Source organism: Thamnophis sirtalis, unplaced genomic scaffold (assembly GCF_051295495.1).
Source record: "Thamnophis sirtalis isolate CommonGarterSnake01/CBP01778 unplaced genomic scaffold, rThaSir2_p1.2 scaffold_9, whole genome shotgun sequence".
Lineage (NCBI taxonomy): Eukaryota > Metazoa > Chordata > Lepidosauria > Squamata > Natricidae > Thamnophis > Thamnophis sirtalis.
The window spans coordinates 80842762-80868623 of NW_028261389.1; the positions used below are offsets into that span (position 1 = coordinate 80842762).

The 25862-nt window shown below is 46.8% G+C and overlaps 1 protein-coding gene across 3 annotated transcripts in view; it reads right to left on the bottom strand.

The window, feature by feature from the left end:
- Nucleotides 1-24905, bottom strand: part of BEND7 (BEN domain containing 7) — a 40369-nt gene extending 15464 nt beyond the window's left edge. The window contains exons 1-4 of one of the 3 annotated variants that reach the window (XM_087722401.1): nt 24431-24905; nt 18699-18782; nt 5418-5720; nt 2341-2478 (exon numbers count right to left, since the gene is read on the bottom strand). In XM_087722401.1, the coding sequence (XP_087578527.1) occupies nt 2341-2478; nt 5418-5720; nt 18699-18782; nt 24431-24491 (586 nt within the window). In that variant the 5' untranslated portion in view covers nt 24492-24905. The remainder of the gene's footprint in view (nt 1-2340; nt 2479-5417; nt 5721-18698; nt 18783-24430) is intronic. The other 2 variants (XM_087722399.1, XM_087722398.1) reach the window with 2 other exon arrangements.
- Nucleotides 24906-25862: the final 957 nt, after the last annotated feature.

A 25862-nucleotide genomic window follows, 5' to 3' on the forward strand; every position in this document is an offset into this window, starting at 1 on the left:
GTGAGAAGTTTGAAAAAAATTAGTTTATCAGAGGACAAATTTTTGCTTCCCGTCTCTGCATCGTCATGAACCCCTCAAAACTCGCCTCCACCCAACGGGTTCCACAGATTCCTGGAAGGAAACAAGGATGGGGATGCAGGGAGCGATCTGTGCAAGTATCTCCATGAGTAAAGATGTCGGAAGAACATCTCAAGCAATGTGGTTCAGCTTCGCCCATTTTAAGACCAGTGGACTTCAACTCCCAGAATTCCCCAGCTGTGTGTGGGGGGGAATTCTGGGAGTTGAAGTCCACAAGTTGTCAAAGTTTAAGACATCCCCGCTCTAAGTCAAATTGTGTTCAGCTGCTTCGTGACTCGATGCTTGGGATGAACCTGGTCCAGCCGTGGCAACTGTGGACATCAACCTGTGGACTTCAACTCCCATAATTGCCCTGGCTGGGGAATTCTGGGAATTCAACTCAACACATCTTCCAAGTTTGCCAAGTCATCTAAAGAAAGCAACATGACTTTTGTGGAAGGGAAGGCAAGCGAAACGGATGAATTTGTGGTCGTAAACGGAGGACTGCCAGGGACACTTGGTCGATTAAAAGCAAAAATAAAAACCCACAAACCACCCCTACTTTTCTTTAGTAAACATTTTCTTTGAGGCCCCCCCAAGGTGCTTCCCCTCCCCCCCGCCGCGAAAAGGCTGCTGGAATTTGTTCTTCCGTGAAGAGGTTTTGCTTCTCGGCCCAGAAGCTTCCTCAGTTCTTCAGTTCAGATCAACTCAGAACCGAAGAGGTTTCTTGGATGAGAAACAAAAGCAGTAGCAGTAGCAATAGCAGTTAGACTTATATACCGCTTCATAGGGCTTTCAGCCCTCTCTAAGCGGTTTACAGAGTCAGCATATCGCCCCCAACAACAATCCGGGTCCTCATTTCACCCACCTCGGAAGGATGGAAGGCTGAATCAACCTTGAGCCGGTGAGATTAGAACAGCCGAACTGCAGATAGCAGTCAGCTGAAGTGGCCTGCAGTACTGCACCCTAACCACTGCGCCACCTCGGCTCTTAAAACCTCTTCCGGGGAACCCCTCCTCCCCCAAGAAATCCAGCTGCCTTTTGGGAAAGTGCCTTTGGGGACAACGGTGACCTGGATGAGGGAGAACCTCCATAGACAATTATTAAAGAAAGTCATGCAGTTTTGTGTGTTTACGGAGATTCCCCATCATCCAGAGATTCTTTCCCAAGAGGCAACTAGATTGTCTTGTTTTTCCTTCAAAGGCATTTCACTTCTCATCCAAGAAGCTTCTTCAGCTCCGACTGGAGGATTCTTCAGAGAAAACCAAGGAAGTCCAGTTGACTTTCGGAAAGCCACCCCTGGCTGGCATGTTTGAGAATCTCCGTAGAGGCCTTTCCAAAAGGCCTTTCTTGGTTTTTCCTTGAAGACGCTTCACTCCTGATCCCAAAAGCTTCTTCGCTTATTCCGTTCAGATCAACTCAAGAGCTGAAGAAGCAGAACCTCTTCAAAGAGAAACCATGAAAGTTCAGTTGCCTCTTGGGGGGGGGGGGGAAAGGCACTTTGGGGACAATCTCCATAGACGTTTTCTTTGAGGCCAACCCCGTAAAATGAGAGCAAGAGAGGGAAGGAGAGAAAGAGAGAAAGAGAGAGGGAGAGAGAGAGAAAGAGAAGGGAGGGAGAGAGAAAGAGAAGGGAGAGAGAGGGGGGAGGGAGAGAAAGAGAAAGAAAGAGAGAGAAAGAGAAGGGAGGGAGAGAGAGAGAAAGAGAAGGGCGAGAGAGGGGAGAGGGAGAGAAAGAAAGAGAAAGAGAAAGAAGGGAGGGAGAGAGAGAGGGAAGGAGAGGGAGGGAGAGAAAGAGAGAAAGAGAAGGGAGGGGGAGAGAGGGAAGGAGAGGGAGGGAGAGAAAGAGGGAGAGAGGGAGAGAGAATGAGGGAAGGAGAGGGAGGGAGAGAAAGAGAGAAAGAGGGAGGGAGGGAAAGAGGGAGAAAGAGAAGGGAGGGAGAGAAAGAGAAGGGAGAGAGAGGGGGAAGGGAGAGAAAGAGAGAGAAAGAGAAGGGAGAGAGAGAGAGAGGGAAGGAGAGGGAGGGAGAGAAAGAGGGAGGGAGAGGGAGAGAGAGGGGGAGAGAGAGGGAAGGAGAGGGAGGGAAAGAGGGAGGGAGGGAAAGAGAGAGAAAGAGAAGGGAGGGAGAGAAAGAGAGAGAAAGAGAAGGGAGAGAGAGGGGGGAGGGAGAGAAAGAGAGAGAAAGAGAAGGGAGGGAAGGTGAGAGAGGGAGAGGAAGAGAGAGACAGTCTGAGAATATCCCACACCCTTTGTAAGTTGGTTTGAGCCACCCATTGTCCTACCGGCTTGGATCTGCATGATCTTCCTCATGGTCTTCAGCTCCTGAAGAATGGCCTGCAGAGCAGGTTGACAATTGCACGTGCAACAATTCGCTCCGGAAGAGGAGGAGGAGGAGGCAGCATTGGCCACCGGGATTTCTCCTGAAAAATGAAAGAAATCCACGCCGTTAGCCCTCCTTGCCCCACGCAACGTCTCCGGGGGGCTTCTGGAGAGCTGCCTCTACTTGCAGCCGGGAAGCAGCCCAAACCCCCAAATTCAATCTTTCCAGCTTTGTGACTTTGTGACAGGCCTGGATTTATTGCCTTCCTCTTCGGATTGTGTAAATGCGCAAAGGAGGCCACAAAAACGGCAACTCTTGTCAAAAACACAGCGGGCTGCCTTTGCGTTGAGGAGCGCAGTTCGTAGAAAGCACAACGGAAGTTGCAGCCACAACTCCTTTACGCAAGCTGGTCTGGCTTTTGAGAATACGACATAATGCAGGTGGTTCTTGAATTACAACGGTTTCTTTAGCGACGGCTCGGTTACAACGGCACCGAGAAAAGGGAATTAGGACCGCTTTTCACACTTATGACTGTTGTGATCAAAATTAGACGTTTGGCAACTGATTCATATTTATGACGGTTGCAGCGTCCCAGGGTTACGCGATCCCCTTTCGCGACCCTCGGACAAACAAAATCAAGGGGGGGAGCCCGATTCGCTTAACAACGGTCGTACTAACTTATCCACTGCAGTGATCCATTTAACAAACATGGCGAGAGAATTTGTAACATGGGACAAAATTCACTCAACAAATTTCTCACTTAGCAACAGACATTCCTGGCCCCACCGTGGTCGTACATGGAGGACTACTGTATAATTCCAAGTGGTCTTGCCATGGCTATGAGGTCCTCATTTAACAACCGCACGGTTCCTGCTTATCCACAGTTGCCAAGCGGTGCAGTTACACGACCTTTTCCTTAAGAACCGCTCAACTCAGCAATAGAAATCCAAGGTCCCCCTTCGGATTGTCACCCAAAATTATCCGCGTTGATCCTTCCTGCTGCTTAATATTCTGATGAGTACGGTGGCCCCGTTTGCAGGAAGCCAAATATGCTGAAATTAATTTTTTTCTGCGGCAAATATAATGCATTCCTAATAAGGGTGTGAAGCGCCAAAGACCCCCCCCCCCCCAAAGAGGAAAAATAAATAAGTGAAACGTTCGTTTTCCCAGTGGGGCACGGGAGAATTTACATTATCATTCCCATTAGCATCGGCAGAAATTACTCATGTAAATCTCCTTCATCTACAATAAATAGGAGGAAAAAAAAATAAGGAAAGGAAACGGCTAATATTTTAAGTCAGAAGCCGGGCTCTCTTAACACCATACATATTTATGAACTCTTTTTGGTTTAGTCTTTCTTCGGAAGACTAGAGCAGACGGCATCACATCAATTTCACCTCATTGTGTTAACTAGTTCAGTGTTTCTCAACCTTGGCAACTTGAAGATGTCCGGACTTCAACTCCCAGAATTCCCCAGCCAGCGAATGCTGGCTGGGGAATTCTGGGAGTTGAAATCCGGACATCTTCAAGTTGCCAAGGTTGAGAAACACTGATCTAGTTTATATCACTTATGACAATTGAAATAATGCAGGCAGTCCTTGACTTACAAAGCTTTGTTTAGTGACCGAAGTTACAGCGGGACTGAAAAAAGGACTATGTCTCACGCTTACAACTGCTGCACTATCCCCAAGGCCACGTGATGAACTGACTCATATTTATGACGGTTGTAGCATCCCGTGGGGAGAGTCACGTGATCCCCTTTTTGCGACCTTCTGACCAGCGAAGTCAACGGGGAAACCAGATTCACTTTAACAACCGCGTGACTAATGTAACAACTCCAACGATTCACTTAACGACCGTGTTACAAACTTCATGGCAGTGATTCATGAAACGATTCTGCCCATAAAAGTCGTAAAAAGGGCGCAAAACTCAACAGCTTTCCCGTATAGCAACATAATTGGGGTCGTATGTTGAGGTTTACCTGTATATTAAGTTTTTAAAAATGCAGTTAGACGTTTAATCCGAGAAGCAAGGGCAGTAAGGCCTCTCTCTCGTCATAAAGAGAAACCGATATAAACTGAACTCCATCCTGGAGGGTGGCATCTGCCAGGATGGAGACTGTGACATTCAAAGTGGCAGCTTGCGTCTTTGCAAACTTTTTAATGTTCAGAGAAGGGCCACTGGCATCATCACAGCCATCATCTCCAGCTTTTCAATGCACCATGTTGAGGTTCATGAAACCCTCTGGAGCATCCCATAATATTCCCTCCCATCTTTGATTCTCATAGCTTGTTTCAGTCAACAAGTCAGCTATCATCCTCATTTTCTATTAACGATCCCATAATCCCCTGCAGGGTGGAGTCTGGGCAACTGAATGGATAGCAGAGTGTTTACTGGCCAGATGCCCTTCCTCTCGCCAATGAGGAGTTCTGTTCAGCAGATATATTCTCACTGTGCCCAGAGAGAGAAATATCTGCCTCTACCAAGGATCGAACTCACAGCCTCCTGATTCTGAGGGGAGAGCTCTGCCTCTAGGACCCCAGAGCAACCAACAAGTCAGCTATCTGGATACCATAATTTTAATTTTTTTAGACATTGATTTTTAATAATTGAGATTCATTTTTAATGATTGAGATCACAGCACCCTACGGTCACCTGATCAAGATTGCTGGGCAACTGACTCATACTTATGACCGTTGCAGTATCCTTTTGCAACCTCCTGACGAGCTAAGTCACCGAGGCAGCCGGATTCACTTAACAACCGGGCGACTAACTTATCAACCGCAGCGATTCACTTTACAACCGTGGCAAGCGAGGTCGTAAAATGTGGGCCCTTAACAAATGCTTCGCTTAACCACGGAAATATTGGTCTCGGTTTTTGGTTGTAATTCGAGGACTACCTGTCACGTAAGGGGAAAGGGAAAAAAAGCTTGGGAGTTTTCCATATTATCATCTTCCTTTGTGACCCCAGAACTCGTCGTAATGAAAACCCCCATTTATCGTGGTTTATGGTTAGAAAACGTAAGATCTATATCGTACCGTTTGCGCCCAGGCTCCTGGCCTGGTTCTGGAAGGAGGTTTTGGAGCGGGTGCCGTACTGCCCTGAATAGGGTCCGGCCTGGGGAGGCAATTCGTTCCAGGCCCCGCTCGCCAACGGCTGGACGTGTCCGGAGGTGTCCGCGGGAGGATTCAGGCGGGGTGTCCATCCCAGGTCCAATTCCTGGGCTTCTTCCTTCAACTTTTCTCCTTCTTTCCCCATTCGCTGGTAGATCCGCCCCGCGCTGTCGTTCAGCAGCCTTCTCATCCCCGTGATCTGTTTTTTAATCTCCTGACTTTCGTCGCCTAGAATCAAACAAAACACACGGCTGTAAGTTGGGGAATACGATAACACTGGCTCTTCAGACAGGCCTCGACTTACAACAGTTCCCTTAGTGTCTGCGCGAAGTTACAACGGGTCTGTTTTTCACACTTAACGACCGTCGCAGCATCCTCAAGGTCCCGGGGTCAAAATTCAGACGCTTGGGAACTGTCTCGTATTTGTGACGGTCGCAGTGTCCCGGGGTTCACGTGATCCCCATTTGCGACCTTCTGACACTGTCAATGGGGAAGCCAGGTTCACTTAACAACTGGGTTACTAACTTTAAAAGCTCCAGTGATTCACTTAACGACCTTAACAGGGGCCAGAAAGGTCGTAAAATGGGGCAAAACTTAACAAATGTCTCACTTAGCAACATACATCTGGGGCTCAGTTGTGGTCATAAGTTGAGAACTTTCTGTGTTTAATGCATCTCAAATTGCTTTTTTTAAAATTCTATCCTGTAGAAAAAGGGTTTTATATACCTATGAAGGTAGTTTTCGACGTAGAACAGCAAAGGAACCTGGAGTTTCAATGGTAAGTCATTGGGGTCATAAGTCGAGGCGCTAGGAGGCCAGACTTGATTTCACAACCGTTTTTACAATGGTCGTAAAGTGGGTCACTGGTTGTAAAGCGAATCAATTTTCATAAATACCTGCCTGTTGCCACGCATTCAGATTTTGATCACCTGACTGGGGATGCGACTACGGTCGTAAGTATGAAAAATGGCCGCAAGTCACTTTTTTCATTGCCGTCGTAACTTCAAACAGACATTAAATAAACTGTTGTTAGCCGAGGATTAACTCTATATGCCACTGTACACACTGGTAAGAATGTCCTTCACTTACGACCAGTCACCACGAGTGGTTATTTGAAATGACAAAATAGGCGCTTACGACCCCGATTAGAAATTCCGAGGGCCGATCCCTCATGGGCACCTGTTCACATTTTGCGCCCTTCGTCACCGGCCCACATTTTACACCAGTTTGCACCGTCCGGTGGTCAGTTGGTCAAGTCGTTTACGCCAAAGTAGGTTTTATTCCTGCTTTCTGGCAGAAAGCACCCATGATCGACAGGGGCTTTGCTTAACGACGGTCTTAAAACTGGATCAGTCGTGTGACAAGCTGCTTAAGAAAAGCAGCACAATTGACGATTGTAATTCTGGGCTGAGTTACGGTTGTAAGTCAAGGACTCTGCGAATGCAAATTTCGAAACCCCTCCCTGCCGTTTATTCTCTGCCGTCAAGAAAACCTGATTCATTTCTCTAAAAACCGAACCGACAGAGATCTCTCGGTGCTCGTATTCTAGTTAAAATTAAGAAAATATGGGTATTATTCGGCAGAAGACCCGGCAGTAACTGGGTAGGTAGCAGGGGTCGTACATCAAATGAGGAGGTAAAGCAAATTTAATAGCTGTGTGTATGTGTGTGGGAGGAGAGAAAACCACATTTTATTTAATGTCCAGAACGCAGCATCCGTCCAAGGCCTTTGATGCATTAAGGTTAAAAAAAAAAAAGAGGGAAAAAGCAAGCTACAAAATGGCCCATTTAAAAACAATTACATCCCCGGCTTCATTTAAGTATTAATTTTATTTATGATCCTACTTATTTCATTCTGCGCCTCGGCATGTTTGCAGCCGAGGGTGGCTGTTTTGCCTGCTGGGGCATGGAAACACATTTCATTAGCGGGACGCAAACTCACGAGGAGAAAAACCATCAAGCATTTTAAGCATGAGCGAAAATGGATATTGGAAAACAACTGCCGTCGTTACAAGATGGATTCCCCCCCCCCCCCGAAATCTTTCCTCGGTGAAAAACACCCTGCATCAAATCCTATCTCCTCAATCTGATCGACTGTTTTAATGTCTTCCCTTTTTTTAGCCTGGTGGCTGCCTCTTGGATCCAGATACGGGGTGGTCCTCGACTTAAGACCAAAATTTGTGTCGCTAAGCGAGACATTTGTTAAGCGAGTCTAGCCCCCATTTTTACAACTCTTCTTGCCACGTTTGTTAAGTGAATCACTGCAGTTGTTAAATGAGTAAACCGGTTGGTAAGTGTATTTGGTTTCCCCCCCCTTGACGTTGCTGCTCAGAAGGTCGCAAAAGCGGATCACGTGACCCCGGGGATGCTAGAAACCGTCGTAAATATGAGACAGTTGCCAAACCTCTGAATCTGGAATCCCGTGACAGACGGGGATGCTGAAACGGTCCTAAGTGCAAAAATCAGCCACAAGTTACTTTTTTCAGTGGTGTCGTTACGTTGAACAGTCCCTAAATGAGCTGCCGTTAAGTCGAGGACTTCCTTAAACATTTTGCAAAGGTAGAAGCAAGAAGGAGAAAAATAAAAGGCTGCTATTATCCAGAGAAATCCTTTTCTTTTTAAACCAGGGCAGGAACCAACATCTTTCCTCCTGACCTGATTATTATTTTGCCTTTCATATATATATGAATATAAATATAAATATAAATATAAATATATATATATGTGTGTGTGTGTGTGTGTGTGTGTATGTACACACACACACACACACACACACACACACACACACACACACACACACACACACACACACACATATATATATATATATATATATATATATATATATGTTGTATTTGTGCTGATAAATAAATAAAGGGAGACTAGTATAGATCTATTTCAAGCTATTTAGCTCTCATCAGCTGGCCATACCCTTACTGGGATTTGAACCTGGGCTATATTACATACTAGGCAGACATCTTAGCCATTAGGCAACAGGCTCTTATCTGTTATCAGCAAAGCCAGGGTGAAAGGTATCTATTAGATTTTTACAACCCCCGGTATGCCCAAATATGGGAGGAAGATCACTACTTCCATTCTCCATCCTTCGGCTCGTCACAAGAGACCATCCAGGCAGAAACCCAATATTTTTACTGTTGCCTTTTTGTAACATTTTGTTGTATTTGTGTTGATAAATAAATAAAGGGAGACTAGTATAGATCTATTTCAAGCTATTTAGCTCTCATCAGCTAGCCATACCCTTGCTGGGATTCGAACCTGGGCTATATTACATACTAGGCTGACGTCTTAGCCATTAGGCCACAGGCCCTTATCCGTTATCAGCGAAGTAAAAATTTAATAGATACCCTGGCTCTGGGTTATGTATGTCACCAAGAAAGGACTTAGAAAGGGGGATTCAGCCCTATCCTTGACCCCCCCCCTTCAAGAGACACACTGGGAGAATCTGGTGGGGTTTCCCCCCCCTCCCATAGCTTTCATCTTTGAATTTCCTCTTTCTTTTCTGTGTTAAAAAGCGATTCCCGGATTAGACAACGTGGACGCAAAAAAGCCTCGGCTGCCAACCCAATCAGTTGTGTCAGCAGCAAAGCAAATATTTGCCTTGCTCAGCCTGAAGAGCGAAGAAGAAGAAGAAGACGACGGAGACTTCGCCGGGATTGCTGAGCCGCCTAAAGAAACACGAGAAGGCTGCCTATCGAGTGGGGCAAATCCGACTTCCTCTTTCGTTTCCATTCATGCTCCCTTTGCGCTCCGACAGCTGCTGCCTTCCTCTTCCCTCTGACAGACCGTCACCGAACATCTCCCGCGTGAGCAAGGGGCAGGAAATGCTCTTCGAAAGTCCAGATAAATGGGGTTTCTTCGTCCACCTGCCTCTTCACACTCACAGGCAGCGGATTTCTCTTGGCGCAACGTAGTATTTAATGAAAAGAAGGCCTAGGCGGGATGCCATTATTAACTTGGCATGTGATGAGAACGTGACAGGCGAGAAGTAAATATATATTCGCAGCAGGCTATGTCGTCATAGGTAAAACCTCTATGGGGGATTCACAGAGGCTGCATAACTGGATGTCCAGGTGATTGGGATGACACGATAGCAGTCTTCCAATATTTGAGGGGCTGCCCCAAAGAAGAGGGGGGGGGCTATCTATTGTACAAAACCCCTGAAGGCAGGACAAGAAGCAAGGGGTGGAAACTAATCCAGGAGAGCAGCAACCTGGAATTAAAGGAGAAACTTCCTAACAATGAGGACAAACACTGCTTGCCTCCAGAAGTTGTGGGTGCTCCACCACTGGAGGCTTTTAAGAAGAGACTGGACAGCCACTTGTCTGAAATGGTAGAGGGTCTCCTGCTTGAGCAGGGGGTTGGACTAGAAGACCTCCAAGGTCCCTTCCAACTCTGTTGTTCTGTTATGCTGTTTTCCTTCCTTCCTTCCTTTCCTCCTCCCTCCCTTCCTTCTCCATCCCTGAAGGTTTTTTAGAAGAGACTGGATAGTCAATTGTTTGGAATGGTGTAGGGTCTCCTGCTTGAACAGAGGGTTGGACTAGAAGACCTCCAAGGTCCCTTCCAACTCTGTTATTCTGTTATGCTGTTTTCCTTCCTTCCTTCTTTCTTTCCTTCCTTCCTTTCCTCCCTCCCTCCCTCCCTTCTCCATCACTGGAGCCTTTTAAGAAGAGACTGAACAGTCACTGAAATGTTTTCTGTTTGAGCAGGGTTGGACTAGAAGACCTCCAAGGTCCCTTTCAAATTTCTTACTCTGTTATGTTGTTTTCCTTCCTTCCTTCCTTCCTTCCTTCCTTCCTTCCTTCCCCATCACTGGAGGTTTTTAAGAAGAGACTGGACAGTCACTGAAAAGTTTTCTGTTTGAGCAGGGTTGGACTAGAAGACCTCTAAGGTCCCTTCCAACTTTCTTAATCTATGTAGTTTTCCTTCCTTCCTTCCTTCCTTCCATCCATCCTTCCTTCCTTCCATCCATCCTTCTTTCCTTCCTTTCTTCCTTCCCCATCACTGGAGGCTTTTAAGAAGAGACTGGACAGCCACTTGTCTGAAATGGTAGAGGGTCTCCTGCTTGAGCAGGGGGTTGGACTAGAAGACCTCCAAGGTCCCTTCCAACTTTGTTATTCTGTTATGCTGTTATCCATTCTTCCTTCTTTCCTTCCTTCCTTCCTTCCTTCCTTCCTTCCTTCCTCCCTCCCTCCCTCCCTCCTTCCTTCCTTCCATCCATCCTTCTTTCCTTCCTTTCTTCCTTCCCCATCACTGGAGGCTTTTAAGAAGAGACTGGACAGTCACTTGTCTGAAATGGTAGAGGGTCTCCTGCTTGAGCAGGGGGTTGGACTAGAAGACCTCCAAGGTCCCTTCCAACTCTGTTATTCTGTTCTAGCAAACTCACGCTAGGGAGTCTCTTACAATTTTGGAAATAACCGCTTTAAACCTGAACGGTGCACCTCTTCTTGTTCGGCTTATTCCAATGTATTTATTGCCATATTGATAGTCTATCAACCCCAGAGGGATAATCAATTAATAGTGGCCTATCGACACAATGCAAAACCTACTCGGACGGTGATTTGGGTAGCCATGGACTATGCCGGCAGTCCTTGCCTTACGGCCACAGCCGAGTTTCCATTGCTAAGCAAGACGGTTGTTGTGGGTTTTCATGATCTTTCCTGCCACTCTTAAGTGAATCACGGCAGTTGTTCAGTCAGTAACAAGTCAGTAGGTGAATCTCAGTTCCTCACTGACCTGGCTTATGCAAATGTGACTGCGTGACCCGTCATAAATATGAGTCAGTTGCCGAGAGTCTGAATTTTGACTGCCTAGCCATGGGGAAGCTTGAATCGTCAGAAGTGTGACAAATGGCCACAAGTCACTTTTTTTTCAGTGCCGTTGTGAACTTCTAACGGCCACTAAATGAACTGTTGTAAGTTGAGGACTACCTGTAATAAAGGCGGGGCAAAAATGCAATGGATAAATATTCCGCTACAGTTTGAAAGCGAAGTGTGTTTTAAGAGACGGCGGCATCCCTTGCAGATTTAAACACCCAAGAACTGTTTCCAAAGAATTAGGAAGTGACGAATGGGAATCACATCAGCCCCAGAGAAAAAGGGAAGGCTGATTCAAAGAGTCACGCTGGCTCGCTCTTTAGGCTGTCTGGAAAAAAGTGTCACTAGGTTTTGGAAAGAAAAAACAGGCATCGCATTAAAAGGAGGCAGGAGAAAATAAAGATGTAAATAGAATTAATAATTGTGCAGATCGCCTGCCTGGTGTGGTTTTCAAGGGGGAAAGAAGAGGAGGGTCAACCTATTCTCCGGATCGCCAGAAGGCAGGACCTAAGGTTGGTTGGTTTCTGTTCTGACCCCCCCTTGTCCCACACCAACACACACTCCGAGCCAAAGTTACGGCATTTAATTAACACAGACAGACAGGTCCTTGGCAGCAAACCAGAACAGATAAGCCCTGGCAGCAATCCAGCCTGCCAAGCTCACAATAATGTTCTCCGACATTAATTCCTGCGTTGACTTCTGAAAGAGGGGCATGTGTACAAGCAGTCCTTTTTATAGTCTGGAGAGGAGCCTAATGACCACCAGCTGAGTGCAATTACCTCCTGTAATTGCGTAATTGTTCCTGACGCCTAGTAGGTCTTCGATGGCGTGCATCCAGGAACAACTCACTGCTGGCGTCCGGCTCACTCTCCCTTGTCTCCTCCCCACTGGTCCAAGGCTCAGGCGCCTCTTGGTGGCCAACCAGCCTCTCTGCGCCCTGCTCGGAGTCGGAACCCTGTCCAGGGTCCTCCACATCCTCCAGAACCGACTCAGAGGGCCCCTCGCTGTCGGAGTCTGGTGGCAGCTCCAACAGCTCCTGCTGGGCCCCAACAGGAGAGCAGCAACCTGGGATTAAGGAGAAATTTCCTAACAGTTTCTCCTTAATTCCAATGAGGACAATTAACAGTGAGGATAATCAGCCAGAGGAACAGCTTGCCACCAGAAGTACTTATTCCATCACTGGAGGCTTTTAAGAAGAGATTGGACAGCCGTTTGTCTGAAATGGGAGAGGGTCTCCTGCCTGAGCAAGGGGTTGGACTGGAAGACCTCCAAGGTCCCTTCCAGCTCTGTTATTGAGACGTTTTGTGTTGTCCATCATTCAGCTAGGCTTTATATTCTTAAATAGGTGCCTTCTGGGGCAGAACACAGGGAAGCATGAGAGCTTGCAAACTTAAAACTAGCACCACAAATGTTTAACGATTTATGCAGCTCTGATGTACAATGAAACGTGTGTGCCTGGGAAATAAAAGAGGCTGAACTCTTGTTTGGATTGTGGACACTGGATTATTCCAAACATAACAAATGAATATGGAAAATCTACACCGGACATAATAAAGTTAGAAGGTGGCACCTATAATGCAAGCAGACCCTGTGACAAGTAGGACCAATTTTTCCCATCAATATACCACTGCTGTTTATTGCATTCAAAACAGAACAGAGCAGGAAGGGATCTTGGAGGTCTTCTAGTCCTACCCCTTGTTCAGGCAGGAGACCCTATCTCATTTCAGACAACTGGCTGTCTAATATCTTCTTAAAAGCCTCCAGTAATGGAGAAGGCAGGAAGGAAGGAAGGAAGGAAGGAAGGAAGGAAAGAAGGAAGGAAGGGAGAAAGGAAGGAAGGAAGGAAGGAAGAAGGAAGGAAGGAACAGTGTAGCAGAACTGGAAGGACCCTTGGAGGTCTTCTAGTCCAACCCCCTGACAGGATCTTGGGCCAAATGCCCCACAAACAGAACTATGGATCTGGGAACCCAACAATTCAGTTAAGCGACTAAGAGAAATCCTCTCGACCAAAAGCAGAGATTAGTCATTCAAAAGTGTTGCTGCCATTGTTGCTTTGCAGTTAAGTCAGAGAAATTCTGCCCTCCTTCACCTCCGAGTATCTTTTGCACATCCGATCCAATCAAGGAGCTGTGCCAAAAAAGATTATGAGTCAACTCCGATTCTAAAGAAGAAGAGTCATGCTTGGAAGAAAAATGCAGAAGGTTTTTTTCAAGCGTCCCGTCCCCTCCCTCTTCTCATCTCCTTGGCAGGGCAGGGCAGGATTCAAAAAGACGTAAACGGCAAGGGAATCTTCCCAACTCTTTAGAAGATGGGTCGCTTCTCAAAGCCAGCTTAGTTCCATGTTCTAAGAGCTCAGGCCGTTATTACAACAGCAACAGCAAATAATATCACAAATGCTGATTTCCCTGCCCTGCGACCGTGTAGGACAGACAAAGAGAAAGCTAACCACCAGATTGCAAGAATACAAGCAAGAGGCCAAGCGAGGAGACCATAACTCATTGCTAGCCTCACCCTGTAATGAACAAGGAAATACATTCCATTTTGCAGCTATTCAGATTGTTGGACGAGCAGGGACAAAAACAGCCAGGGAAGTGAACGAAGCCTGGGAACAGGAGTGCTGATTTACCACCAGCTTATCAAGTACTTAGGAGGCGAGGGGCTGGGCAGCGCAAGCAAACGACTTAAAAGCCAGCCCAGTCAACAACTAAAAAGCCACACACAACCAGGCACCACAAAAATACTACTACTAGAATAGTCCAAAGCACACAGTCCGCTAGAGAGAAGCTCCCCGAAGATGGGCTCCAGCACGAATCCGAAAGCACGGAAGACAAAACCTCCCGTCCCGGTGGCCGACCCAGATCGTATCCAGCGAAACAAAGCTGGTTTGTTCCAGACAACGATTGAAACATGGTTTGTTCTTGCACTAGCGATTGTGGAAGAAGTGAAGAGCAGCAGAAACATCTTTTGAAAGAGTAGCAATTTCAGCACCGCTGAACATCAGCCGGTCCGGAATCATTTTAGTGGAATTAAATTAATTATCCCGGGACACGTAAACTATTCACGCTTAAGATCTATTGAAATTACATTTAGTTCTCAACTCACTAATCCACCTGTTCAGTGACTGAAAATGTTGGGCTCAACTGAGACCAAGATCGATGTTGCCAAGCGAGTCCGTGGTTAAGTGAGTTTTGTCCCGTTTTACGACCTCTCTTGCCGCCGTTGTTAAGTGAATCGCTGCAGGTTGTTAAACAAGCCACCCAGTTGTTAAGTGAATCCAGCTTCCCCGTTGACTTTGCTCGTCAGAAGGTCATGTAAAGGGGTCGCGTGACCCCGGGACCGTCATAATTGCGAGTCAATTGCCAAGCGTCCAAATTTTGATTATGTGACCGCGGGGATACTGCAACGGTCGTAAATGTGAAAAATGTTTTTTTCCAGCACCGTTGTAACTTTGAATGGTCACTAAATAAACTGTTGTGAGCACCTGTCAGTCAACGCTGTCTTTGATTAGACAAATATGGTATGCACACTCTAGATCAGTGTTTCTCAACCTTGGCGACTTTAAGTCCCGTGGACTTCAACTCCCAGAATCCCCCAGCCAGCACAGCTGTGCTGGCTGGGGGATTCTGGGAGTTGAAGTCCACGGGACTTAAAGTCGCCAAGGTTGAGAAACACTGATCTAGATATCTTTTTTCTTCTTCTTCTGAGGACGGCTAAAACTATCACACTATTCTTTGAGGCTTCCACTTTCTCTCCTTCGTGACTAGCGAAATGCCAGCGGATTTAACAGGGCTGATTTCCGAATCGATCCGTCGGAAATTAAGCAAGAGTTGTTTTATAAAGCCCTAGGTTTGTTTTATATACACGCCTTCTCTGTTAAGAGAAAACAAAATCATGGCACGGCAAAGTCCAAATGATCAAGGGGAAAAAGGTTGTAAAAAGCACAAGATACCTGTGCTGGAGCATACCTGGCTCCCATTTTATATCCGTCATAAAAGTATATTTTTCAGCAGCTTCTTGAAATAAAATGCCCACCGAAGGCTGCTCGCTGCCTTCTAGCACCGTATTTCACAAAACCCTAAAACTTTTCACTGTTAACGACGCAGATCTCGCACAATTTGTATACCTAATGATTTCCCCGCGTGAACCTTCCAAAAGGAGACTCGGAATCCAAGTTAAAGAACCACTGTAAAATAAGATTTTCAGGAAGTCCTCGGGCCCAAACTTTCTTTTGCTAAGCAAAACATTTATTAAAAGTATTTTCCCCGCCCCATTTTACAACCTTTCTTGCCACAGTTGTTAAATGAATCGTCGCAGTTGTTAAGCTGGCAACCCGGTTGTTAAGCAAATTTGTCAGAAGGTCACAAAAGGGGGATCGCGTGACCCCCAAGAACATGGCAACCGTCATAAATACGAGCCTATTGCCAAGCAGATGAATTTTGATTACTGTAAGGATGCTGCGACGGTCATAACAGTGTGAAAAACGGTCGTAAGTCACTTTTTTTCCCAGTGCCGTTGTAACTTCCAACAGTTGCTGAACAAATGGTTGTATGTTGAGGACTCCCTGAAAACGCTGCAGTTGGTCTACCCTGGGGGGTTGTTGTAAGACAGCATTTCTCAACTTTGACAAGTTGAACATGGCTGGGGAAATTCTGGCAATTGAAGTCCACGCGGCTTAAAATTCCCCAAGGTTGCAAGCGTCCAAATTTCATTCACGCGACCGTGGGCATCCTGTAACCGTCGCAAGTGTGAAAAACGGTCACAAGTCCGCTGTAAGTTTGAACGGTCACTAAATGAACTGCCGCGAGTCCATTTTACCCGTATGAGAGAGGGCTGTGTCCTTTTTATGCTCGTGAAAAGTAACGCAGAAGGAAAAAACAAAAGTGCATTGATTTTTTCCCCCCAGGCCTGTAAAGTCTATTTTGGCATTATTGAAGGCTAGAATATAATAGCTATTTCATAAATTAAAATGAGGAGATATCCTGTTACAGCAATACGTTCGGCGTTAACCATTTAATATAATATTATTTTTCGAAGCAGATGTAATGCCTCCTTTGAGACCAGCGGATAATGGAGATAAAACCGTTGTAGGGGTTGCTAATTGGCCATACAGACTCCGTAAAATAAAGAGACATCTGTTCTTGGATGTAGAAAAACGATGGGGGAAAAAAAATATCCCGACAAAATATATTAACAGGTAGGGAGACAAAGGTGTGTAAGATTTCCCTGTTGTAACATACGGGTGTGAAACCTGGACCATCAGAAAATCTCAGGAAAAAAAACAAATTAACGGCGCTGAATTGTGGTGTTTGAGAACATTACAGAGAGGTTTTTCCTCAACTTACTCAGCCATTGTGGTGAGACATTTGTTAAGTGAGTTTTTGTTAAGTTGTCAAGTTAGTAACCTGGTTGTTAGGTTAACAACTTAAGACTTAACAACCTTAACACTTAACAACCAGGTTACTAACTTAACAACTTGCCAATGGTGGCAAGAAAGAATGGAGCAAAACTCATGTAACTCTCAAAACTCTCTCTCAGCAACATGAATTTTGGGCTCAACTGCGGTTGTAAGTCAAGGATCACCCGTCTAATATTTTTCTTTGCCCCTGTCAGACAGCTGACCAAATTTAATTTTTTGCTGCAAGGGAGATAAGCAGCAGTGGGGAAAAAACAATGCATGGAGAGAACACATGAATCCCTTCGACGGCCATGGCAGGAATCAAACCACGAGCGGCTTCTTGGAAACCGAATTCCTGTTCTCCAGATGTCAAAGACGTAACACCCCCCAATTACACCGACTTCTGCTAAATATGCAAAATAAATCTGGGTTAAGCAAAGGGCTGCACGATGCACACTCAGCGTTGGGTTTTCTGGGTGAGCGACAATTAGCACCATTTGCATCTTACGTTCAAATGATTTTTTTTTTTTTAGCAGCTGTTAATAAAAGGTACGCTGTCAAACTGCAAAAACGACAACAACAACAACATTACTGCTTCCTGCAATAACACCAACGGAGCTGCAAAAAACTACACTACTCGGAACATCGTATGTTTTAAGAAGGTCCTTGGTTGATACCTAGGATGTTGGCAGCAAACCGTATCAACCATTAGCACCAGTCACTGGTATTTGTGACGCATTTTTGAATGTTCAGTTGACTTGAGTTTCATGTTTAATGAATGAAAGAGATAATAATAATAGTCTTGTATTTTAAGAAGGTCCTTGGTTGATGCCTAGGATGCTGGCAGAAACCCTTATCAAGCATTAGCGCCAGTCAATGGGATTTGTGACACATCTTTAAATGTTCAGTTGACTTAAGTTTCACGTTTATCGAATAGAAGAAATAATAATAATAGACTAATTGGCTAATATTGACTATTAATTTAATAATTTAATATTAATTTAATATATTAAAATTGACTACTAATTGACTAATATTGGCTAATTGACTAATATTGACTAATTGACTAATAATTAAGTTGATACCCAGGACGCTGGCAGCAAACCGTATCAACCATTAGCACCAGTCACTGGAAATTGTGATGCATTTTTGAATGTTCAATTGACTTGAGTTTCATGTTTAATGAATGAAAGAGGTAATAATAATAGTTGTATATTTTAAGAAGGTCCTTGGTTGATGAGTAGAACGCTGGCAGAAACCCCTATCAAGCATTAACGGCAGTCAATGGGATTTGTGACACATCTTTAAATGTTCAGTTGACTTGAGTTTCACGTTTATTGAATAGAAGAAATAATAATAATAATAATAGACTTATTGACTAATTGGCTAATATTGACTATTAATTTATTAATTTAATATATTAAAATTGACTACTAATTGACTAATATTGACTAATTGACTAATATTGACTAATTGACTAATAATTAAGTTGATACCCAGGACGCTGGCAGCAAACCGTATCAACCATTAGCACCAGTCACTGGTATTTGTGACGCATTTTTGAATGTTCAGTTGACTTGAGTTTCATGTTTAATGAATGAAAGAGATAATAATAATAGTCGTATATTTTAAGAAGGTCCTTGGTTGATGCCTAGGACGCTGGCAGAAACCCCTATCAAGCATCAGCGCCAGTCAATGGGATTTGTGACACATCTTTAAATGTTCAGTTGACTTGAGTTTCATGTTTATTGCATAGAAGAAATAATAATAACACCAAGCCTTTGGAAAGGACTGGCTATCGGAAGAGGTGGGAATGCTTCCAATTGTGCAATTCTCTCTCTCTCTCTCGCTCTCTCTCTCTCTCGCTCTCTCTCTCTCTCTCTCTCTCTCTCACACACACACACACACACACACACACACTTGTCGTTCGTTCCACGCCAATGTCATGTCTGCAAATGAATCCCCCGTGAAAACCTACCTAGATAAAGTGGTGGTGCTTCTTTGGCATTCCCGTTCACATCGTTGCTGTAGTCGGAGACCTTGTAAACCTCTGGGGGATAATCTGGAATTCCAGAAAGAAATGAAAGAAATCAGAAAAGCGACGGGGAGCTCAGGACGCGGGAAAGAAAATGGGACATTGAGCTCAGGACGGGATAGCTCTCTCATGAAGGCATCTTTGATGTATCTGATGCAAATTGGAGGAGCTCATCGAAGCAGTTCGGATTAAAAATAGAAACACAGGGAGTCCTTGACTTACAACAGTTCACTTAGCGGCCGTTCAAAGTTACGACGGCATCGGAAAAAACGACTGAGGAACATTTTTCACACTTATGACCGTTGCAACAACCCCGTGAACAGCTGAACAAAGTTGAGGCGCTTGGCTACTGACTCATACTTATGACCGTTGCGGTGTCCAGGGGGATCACATGATCCCCTTTTGCGACCTCCCGACAAGCCAAGTCAAGAGGGAAGCCCGATGCACTTAACGACCAGGCTGCCACCTTAACAACTGCCGGGATTCACTTAACGACGGTGGCAAGAAGGATCGTAAAATGGGGCAAATGTTAAACTTAACAAATGTCTCGCTTAGCAATGGAAACAATGGGCTCGGTTGCGGTCATAAGTCGAGTCGACCTGTATCACATAACCTAGAGGTGTATTTTATTTGATGCAAGTCAAATACGGTGGCAGTTTTCCTTAAAAATAAAAATAATATTCTGACTCAAAATATCCCACGCATCTCTGCGTTAAAAACTGTGATGGGCCCCCCCGCAACCTCTGGTGGCAAGCTGTTCCGCTGATTAATTGTTCTCGTTTTTAGGAAATTTCTCCTTCCTTCTAGATTCGTTTCCACCCGTTGCTTCTCCTCCTGCCCTCGGGGGGGGGGGGCCTTGGGGAATAGCTTGACTGCCTCTTCTTCGCGGCAGCCCCTGAGATATTGGAAGGCTGCTCTCCTCTCTTCCCCTGGTCCTTCTTTTCATCCCGGTTCCCGCAAGCATCCTTCGTATGAAAACTTTGCGGTGCTTATAAAAACCAGCAGAGTTCTGCAGAATCTCTCTCTCTCGCCATAAAAACTCAGTGGGAATCCCAAGGAATCTCTTTTTTAAATTTGGGAAGGCTGCCAAAGAGCCTTAAAGAGGGGGGGGGCAGCTCATCAGTGGAAACGAAGAGCAATCTCAAATAAAACCCCACCCAGAAGGGCAGAGCCAAGACTTCCTTCCCACCCAAAAGAAAAGTGCTCAGGTTACTGTTAATTAAATGGGATAATTAACACCGACACGCACTATGGAGACGAAGGAGAATTATGGCCAGGCATAATTTCCCTCCTTTGGAGTTTTGTTTCCGGCTGCAAGGGTTACGTGAAACTTTTTAAAAAGGTACGGGGTGTTTTCTACATCCTATCTGGTCCACCTGCCAGAAGCCCAACCGCATTGCAGAATTATAAAATATTTTAAGACAAGAGAATTTGCAGAATAATATTTTAAAATAAAAGGGACGTCGGGCAGCAGCTCTCATTGGGTAATGTTATAGGGTTAGCAGGTCAGAGAAGAAAATTAAAATCCTATTTCCTGAGACTCTCCATGTCTGTCAAAAACCCCATGCTTCTCTAGGAATCTGTCTTAGGGAGCAAAGGTAGTGCCCGACTTACAACGGTTCATTTAGTGACCGTTGTTTCAAAGTTACGACGGCGCTAAAAAAAAAGCGACATGATCGGTTTTTCACAATTACGACCGGTGCAGTATCTCTATGGTCCCCTGATCAGAATCCAGAGGCTTGGCCCTGACTCATATTTACGACGATTGCAGTGTCCGGAGGGGGGGGGGTTGTCACATGATCCCCTTTTGCGACCTTCCAAGCCAGATTCACTTAACAACCGTGTGACGAACTTAAGAGCGGCAGTGGTTCTCTGAGGAAACACGGCGTGAAAATGGGGCAAAATGCCTTTAACAAATTTCTCACTTAGCAGCATAAATTGTGGCCATAAGCTGAGGACCACCTGCACCGACTTCTGGAAAACACACGTTTGGCTTTTATTTGAATGGGGTTATACGGCATTGAGTATTCCCACTCAGCCCCCTTGCAAATTGCCCTCCAAGCAGGAGAAAGGAGGGCCTTAAATGAGAACGAACTGAGTTAGGGTTGAACTAGCGGCCTTCCCCTTCAGGTAGTCCTCCCTTTAGGACCACAATCAGGTCTGGGACTTCCCTCGTTAAGCCATGCGGCCGGTAAGTGAGTTGCTCCCAGTCTTACAAATGTTTTGCTCTGGTCGTTAAACAACTCCCCACATAGTCGCCAAGCGCATCTGGATTTTCCCATGGATTTTGCAATTTCCATCCCACGACGGCAGAAATGCCACAGCGGTCGTAAGTGCAAGGACCAGTTGTAAGTCCCTTTGCTCAGTGTACTTCTGAAGCATCGCTAAAGGAGTAGCCGTAAGCCGAGGACTCACTGCATGGACTCGGAGGATGTGATGCTGCTCAGGATGTCATCCTTCCCCTTCTATCCACAGGGGAAGCCACAGAGGCCGCCGTAACGTGTGTGTCTGAACTCCGGCCTCTTTCTAACATCGTTCCGTCTCATCGTCACAACTGCCGCCCCAGCATTTTTGACGCACAAACACCGTCGCAACTTAAAAGCGCCAGGTTAGCAGTTAGCGGTCAAATCTCTTCTAACTCTCTCTCTGAATCTTCCAGGAATGGTCATTGCCCTGCCAGCCTCAAAATAAACACTACGGGTGGTCCTCCACTTACGACTACGATGGAGCCCCAACGTTTCTGCGGTTAAGCGAGACGTTGGTTCAGTGAGTTTTGCTCTGTTTTACGGCAGGAAAAGTCGTAAGACAGGGCAAAACTCACTTAACAACCGTCTCGCTCGGCCACACAAATTTCGGGCGCCCTTGTGGCTGTAAACCGAGGGGCTACGTGCGTCGTTTCGTACATTTGAAGCCAAAAAAAAACCCGTCTCTTGTCATGAGACGTCAGATTATTCCCAGGAACGGACGCGTGCAAAAATAATAAAAAACAAAGGCAGCAATTCAGGTTGGTTCAGGATGCGCATCGGAACATCAGCCGAGAGCCTGTTTATTTAGTTACCATCCCAGACACTCACTCTCCCTCCACGAGCCTTCGGAAACAATGTGGCCGCTTCATTTAAGGCTGCAACTATGCGCGCCACACACTCCCTGTGATTTATGAGTCAGTCAGTGAGTAGTAGAGTTTATTTTTCAGGGATACTACAGCTCGGGGCCTGGAGAGCCATGTGCCTCTCTTGCAAGTGACAGCAAGCAAGGACGGCCTCAAAGACTCTGGTTGTGGGTCAAGGAGGAAGGCCTGGGCAGCCCTCTGCTGCGGAAATGCTCCCTAACGCACAGTGATGGGGAAAATAAATGCTCCTTTGTGCAAAGGATGGGATAGGATAGGACGTGATAGGACAGAATAGAATAAAATGTGGACTAGAATAGAATAGAATAAGGAATAGGAATAGAAAATAATGGAAAAACAGAATAGTGGATAGGACACTATTCTAGGATAGAATAGAATAACTTGATTGATTGATTGATTGATTTAATTTGCATGCTGCTCACTCTCAAAAGAGACTCAGGGCGGCTTACAATAAATAAAAAACCTTTATTGTCACTTTGAAAGTACACTAATCGGCATACATTAAAACGAAATTTCCTTGCATGCAGCTCTCAAAGGGTCACCCCCAGTGGGGGGGGGGGTGTTTCCTACCAGTTTGGCCCCATTTAGCCAAACTGGTAACCTGTTACGTGCCTGGATTGGTTCTCCGGGCGGTGCCTATCTTGTTTTTGGTTTCTGAGCATGGACAGAAGCATTTTTATAGTACTGCCCATGCGCATGTGCGTGCTACAGTACGACCACGAGAGAACCTTCAGTAGCGGCTGCCGGAACCCACCGCCGGTCACCACCTCCAACATGCACCACATAAGTGAACACGACACAAAATAAATACAAAATTATGCATATATCCACATATATTATATGGCACAGAAAAGCAAGAGGAGGAAGAGAAGAGGAGAGCATGAAGGAGCAGCTGAGGATGTCGAACGCATCACACACATTTTCAAAGCGTTGTATTTTATTTTTTTTTAAACCAGCTAAGCCTCCACTCGGTTTCAGTTTCAAAAGGGATTTTCACCCAGATTAACGACAAAACAGGAACGTTTGCAGGAAATGTAAAAAGCAAGATGAAATGCTAGATGGAGGTAAATTATTTTAATTCAAGCCATTATTATTTTTTTCTTTACTGAGAATTGATTCCTTACATGATGGGAATTTAAAGGATCATGTGCATATTACATCCTATATAATCCCAGCATTTTCTCTGTACAGGCAGGCCCTGGAGTTGAAGGAGTTCATTTCGTGGCCGTTCAAAGTTACATCATCACTGCAAAAAGGGGCTTAGGGCCATTGTTCACACTTACGACCAAAATTCAGAGGCAACTGACTCATATCTACGACGGTCACAATGTCCCCAGGGTTACGTGAACCCTTTGGCTGACGAGCAAAGTCAACGAGGAAGCCAACCGTGTAACTAACTTAATAACTCTAGGGATTCACTAAGCAGCTGTGGCAAGTAAGGTTGTAAAAAACGGGGCAAAACCCACTTAAACAAATGTCTCGCTTAGCAACATACATTTTGGGTCTGAATTGCGGTCGCAAGTTGGCCTGAATCTTACCTGGCCTTCCTAAATCTACCTTTAACTCGCACGGCAACTTCATTTAAAAGTTGTGAAAGGAAACAGAAAGTTCAGAAATAAATTAATCCTGCTTTCCTTCTGGGAAAATTTTCAGTGTCATTTCTAGTTTGTTAATACCCAACAACGTAGCCATTGTGTTAGAAACGCAGACTTTAAGACTTTAAAAAACAACAATATTTTGGCCGATTTTTGATTCCCAACAATAATGTTCTTTTTTTTCCCCCTTCCCTTCTTCATTTGGTAATATCTTGTCTGCAGTTTTCCACTCTGTGAAATATTTCCAAGAAAGAAGCCAGGCCTATTAAGTGCGAGTAACAATAATCAGAATAACCAGAATAAAATTAAACTCACAATTGCCTGCCTTGAACTTAGCATTCAGGCCACACCCGCAGTTCCTGGAGATAGTTGTCTCAAAGCCATGTTTTAAAGTCAAATTAAACTGAGGATCAACCAACCCCCCCCACCCCTTTCCAATAAGAACACCTGTTATACAACACAAGGAAAAGAAGTCAGCCGGAGATGCCTGGAGCTTTTTATATATCTATATTTCCCTTCTGGAGAGCCGACTCCTCTTCGACCCCCCCCCCACACACAGGGCCAAACGGCAACTATTTCAATGGCCCACCTCCCCAAATTAATTCGGCGCTTTGCAGGGCTATGCTGACCCCCGTCCCAAGCTCTGGTGGGAGAGGAGGAGGAGGAGGAAGGAGGGCACCGGGATCTGATTGAGATCCTTTAAGATCAGCAGATCTTAAAAAGAAAAGGGTGGGTTGGGGAAGGGGAGGGAGAGACCCCCATTGAAACTTTAGGGTGCGCATCTCTTGGGGGGACGGGAGGGAAAGGAGCCCTGTCCAAATTCACCCACCCTTTGGGGAGAATTGGCAGGAGGAGAGGCAGCCTGGGGGGACCCCACCCTTAACCCTGGAGCCCCCTTCCTCCCCCCTCCCCACACCCTCCCCCTCCCTCCCTCCCTCGGGGCAAGGACTCACCTGGATGGATGAGTTTGAAGCTCTGCGATTTCCTGCTGCGCTTCCTGGCCGAGAACTCCATGGCGCGCCGGAGGAGGAGAAGGAAGGAAGGGAGGAAGGAAGAAAGGGAGGGAGGAAGATAAGGCAGGAGGCTCAGAAGGGTCGCGGGAGGGAGCCACCAGGATCGGGCACCGCCGCCGAGCCAGGCAGAACCGGCCGCGGGGCTCTCATCGGCCCCTGGCGGGCAACGGGCCGAGGCGCCCCGGGGCTTCTGCCCTGCGCCCCCCGCCGGCAACTTGGCTCGGGACTTTTCCCCAGCGGCGCTTCGCCCGTCCTGGCATCCAGCCCAAACTTTGGCCCGGGGCGATGCTGCGGGAGCCTCTCGCCCTGCTCTCGGGCCTGGGCGGGCAGCGGCGGAGAAGGGCAACGCTCGGTTCGGCTTCGGAGAGGCGAGGCTGGCCGGGGCTGCGCAGGGCGCCGCAATGGCTCGCGGGTGGCCCTGCCGGAGCTGCGCCTGGGCTCCCGGTGCCACCTGCTGGGGGAAGCCGGCCTGCCAGGCACCACAGCGCACCCCGTGGCGACTCCGGAGCCCGGCGGGCAGAGCCAGCGCTGGGCGACACCCCCGGGAAGGCAGAGCCCACGGGGGGAAAGGAGGCTCTTCCCCGCGGAGAGGGAAAGGCGAAAGGATGGAGAGGGGAGCGCGCCGCTTTGCGCCCTGCCTCTCCATCCCGGGTACCTTGGCAAGAGCGCAGCCTGGACCAGCCGGGGGCTCTTTGGCCAGGACCGCGGGGGTGGGGAGCAAACTGCCCCGGCGAGGAAAGTGGGGGGAGGTCCCCCAACCCGTCCCCCCCAGGCAGGAACCGCGCGCGCCCTTCCACTCCCCCCCCCGGCTGGCCGACAGTCTGGCGCTTTGCTCTCCGCGGGAAAGCCGAGCCCCGAGAAGGGGCTTTGGGGTGCACTAGCAAGAGGGGGCGCTCTGTGCCCCCCCTTTCTGCCCAGCAGCCCCTTTCCAGGCGACGCAGAGCCTTCTGGCTGAGCTTGGGAAAAGAAGGGTCTCCAACGGCCCCCGGGCCACTTTGGGTTCCAAGGCTGCGTTTCTCCCCCCCCCCCGTCTTTTTTTTTTCCTTTTTGAAATTTGTGCACACGTGTAAAGAGTCCAAAGGGCGGGAGCTTCATCCTGAAACGGCCCTTGGAAGGCGGCCCACGCGAGAAACCACGGGGAAGACTTTTTGGGGAAGGGACTGGGGGGGGGTGTCTCTTGAGAAAGGACTTGGAAGCAGAGGAGGGGGGAGGACGGAGGGTCCACAGGGAAAGGGATGCAGAGAAACCGGGGAGGGGGCCCGTCCCCACGTGGTCGGAGCCCCCGCCCCTTTTACACGTGTCTGAGCGTACGCGCAAAGAGGGCGGGCGTTTTTTTCTTTTCTTTTTTTGGCTCCTGTTGGGGTGCGAAATG